The following is a 2924-nucleotide window of genomic DNA, read 5'->3' as shown; positions in this document are numbered from 1 at the left end:
CTGTCTGTCCCTTTCTTTCTTTTTTTATTTATTTATTTTATATTTATTTTATTTTATTATTTTTTTAATGAAGAGTAATTTGGTAATAAAAAATAAAATTGGTAAAAATGACGATTTTAAAACAAACTGAAATTTTGGGACCATTTTATAGCGAAAAAAAGGCCGGAGACAAAATAAATTTTCAACCTCTACGTTGAGGACCAAAATCATACTTATTCCTTCGCTTTTACTGCTGGGAAATAATGATACAAAGATGTTGTTACCAATTTTGGTGTCTGTATGCGCAAAAATTGAACTCTTCTTTAATTTTGTTGGTACAATCTACAAAATTAAACAGACTACAAAAATGGTGAAATAATACAGAAAAATATAAATCTTGGTATTCTTAAATAAAATGGTAAATAATATTTTTTTATGTAAGTAAAAAAAAAAATCCTTACTTTATTTCTCTGGCATAGTGAAGCCAACTCTAAGCCAATAATGTAGTAGTAGCCATCGTTTTCAACCATCTCTCTACGTGGCAGCCAGTTTATGCATCGTCTCCAAACTTTATTGTATGCATATGCAGTTATGCACAATAATTTCACATGTGTCTGTGTCTTAGTATCATGGTGAACGTAACAAAGCCTAAAATGTGGGCCCAGAATCTCAAACAAATATCCCAACGAGTGGACACTCTATTGTCTCCCTCTTCCATTATTATCACTCTTCATTGAATTAGCCAAAAGATATTCATGTTATTACTAGTACAATTTTAAAGCAACAAATATACGATAATGCAATTATACACACATGCATCTTATACGGATTAAGGTGTTAAGAGAATTCGATTCATTGATAAAATTACGATTAGGAAGAAATTATTAATTTTCTTGTCTTGTGATCAAGAAACATTGGTGTGTACTTTATTCTTTATTTTAATATTATTTACTCCGAAATTATTATGCTTAGTAGTTAAAAATTTGAGGGAAAATAGAAGTAGAAATAAAAGAAACATACAAAAATATAAGTACTAATTAATTGATGTCTTTTTGATATTTATTATAATTTTGATTATTATGTTAGAAAAGGTTTTATTTTTTGATAAGTAAATTACCTTTTGATATAATGTATAAAACATGTATAAATATATATAAATACGCTGCGATTGATTTAGTACCATTTTTGATCTTATAATACCTCAATTATCAAACACATCCCCAAAAAAATTGTTTACTTCATGTTGTAAATCAGTTTCTTTCTCCACCATATCTATTATATACCATTTATTGTTTTCTGTCTATTCTTTTATCTTTCTGACTTTATTTGATTTCGTTAGAAAATTAAATGAATAAAATACTCTAAAGAACACAAAATTTACTCCATGAAAAATATTTCTGCACCTTAATATTCGCCCAAATCAGGAAACCAAAGCTAATCTTACGACGAGCAAAGATTCCCTTTATTAAAAAAAAAAAATCTAACATTAGGACAAGCAATCATCTTCTGCCATGATAACACTACAACAACCACTTTAAAAAGAAAACAAAAGGAGATTGTTTGACACAATTATTGTCATTCACATTTTTGTGTGTCAAAAGAAGAAAGAAGAAAGAAGAGAGAAGAGAGAAGCATGGGTGAAAAGAAAGTCCCGGATGTGTTGCTGAACACAGGTCACAAAATGCCAGTTCTGGGCATGGGAACTTCAGTGGAGAATCGTCCTTCAAATGAAACACTTGCATCAATCTTTGTTGATGCCATTGAAGCCGGGTACCGCCATTTCGACAGCGCCGCCGTGTATGGAACAGAGGAAGCCATTGGCTTGGCTGTCAAGAAAGCCATCGACAAAGGACTCATCAAGAGCAGAGATGACATTTTCATCACTTCAAAGCCATGGAACACTCATGCTCACCATGATCTTATTGTTCCTGCTCTCAAGGCCTCACTAAAGTAAGCAATAATCTCCTTACTCCAAATTTTATTTTATCTTATTTTATTTTTCTGTCTTAGACAGGTAAGAATTTCATTCTAGAGTCAATTCTATTGAAAATAACCTGTGAGATTTTTCAGTAAAGGTGCTGGTAAAATTAAATTTGATAGTCATATTAGTCAAGTAATTAGTTCACTAGTTTTCGAATTCCTCAACTTGTGTTCATGACAGATAGTATTTGACCTGCCGATTTAAAAGATATTATGGAAAACTAGAAAAAATATGTAAAAATTTATGATTAAATGAAACGATTGAGCATTTATGAGGTACTTAAGGTAACTTATGTTCATATTTTTAATAAATTATATTTTAATTGAATATATAAGATAATAAGATGTTTTAACATAAAATATGATTGTATAAATGATGAAAAAACATTTGTTAACTAACTTTTTTCTTTTCTTAATTTCTTTTAGAAAAAGGGTTAAAAGAAATTAAACTAAGTAATAACTTTATGTTCCACTCCTAGTCTCTCACTATGCTAATTTTACTTTGAACATATTGTTGTTATAGAAAGCTGGGAACAGAGTATGTGGATCTTTATTTGATTCATTGGCCAGTGAGGCTTAGACATGACCTTGAAAACCCAGTAGTGTTTTCCAAAGAAGATATTCTCCCATTTGACATAGAAGGGACGTGGAAAGCAATGGAAGAGTGTTACAAATTGGGCTTAGCAAAGTCCATTGGGATATGCAATTATGGTATCAAGAAACTCACCAAATTGCTTGAAATAGCTACAATCCCCCCTGCAGTTCATCAGGTTTTGTGCTTCACTAATCAATCTATTTGTTTTTGCCATTTTGCTACCAAACTATTACTAGGACAAACCTAATGCACAATACTCATTTGTCCCGTATAGATATAATGATATATACATGTACATATATTAAGGTGAATTTATTAATATTTATTAGAGAAATATTTGTTCTTTTTAAAAGTATAAAGTATAAACTAA

The 2924-nt window shown here is 30.1% G+C and overlaps 1 protein-coding gene across 1 annotated transcript in view; it reads left to right on the top strand.

The window, feature by feature from the left end:
• LOC107644081 (methylecgonone reductase) overlaps positions 1305-2924 on the top strand; it is an 8479-nt gene continuing 6859 nt past the window's right edge. Inside the window, exons 1-2 of the mRNA XM_016347873.2 lie at positions 1305-1929; positions 2483-2729. Of these exons, the coding sequence (XP_016203359.1) occupies positions 1613-1929; positions 2483-2729 (564 nt within the window). The 5' untranslated portion in view covers positions 1305-1612. The remainder of the gene's footprint in view (positions 1930-2482; positions 2730-2924) is intronic.

The sequence above is a fragment of the Arachis ipaensis genome, chromosome B05 (assembly GCF_000816755.2).
Source record: "Arachis ipaensis cultivar K30076 chromosome B05, Araip1.1, whole genome shotgun sequence".
In the NCBI taxonomy this organism is placed as follows: domain Eukaryota; kingdom Viridiplantae; phylum Streptophyta; class Magnoliopsida; order Fabales; family Fabaceae; genus Arachis; species Arachis ipaensis.
This window is presented reverse-complemented; position numbering and strand designations above follow the sequence as displayed.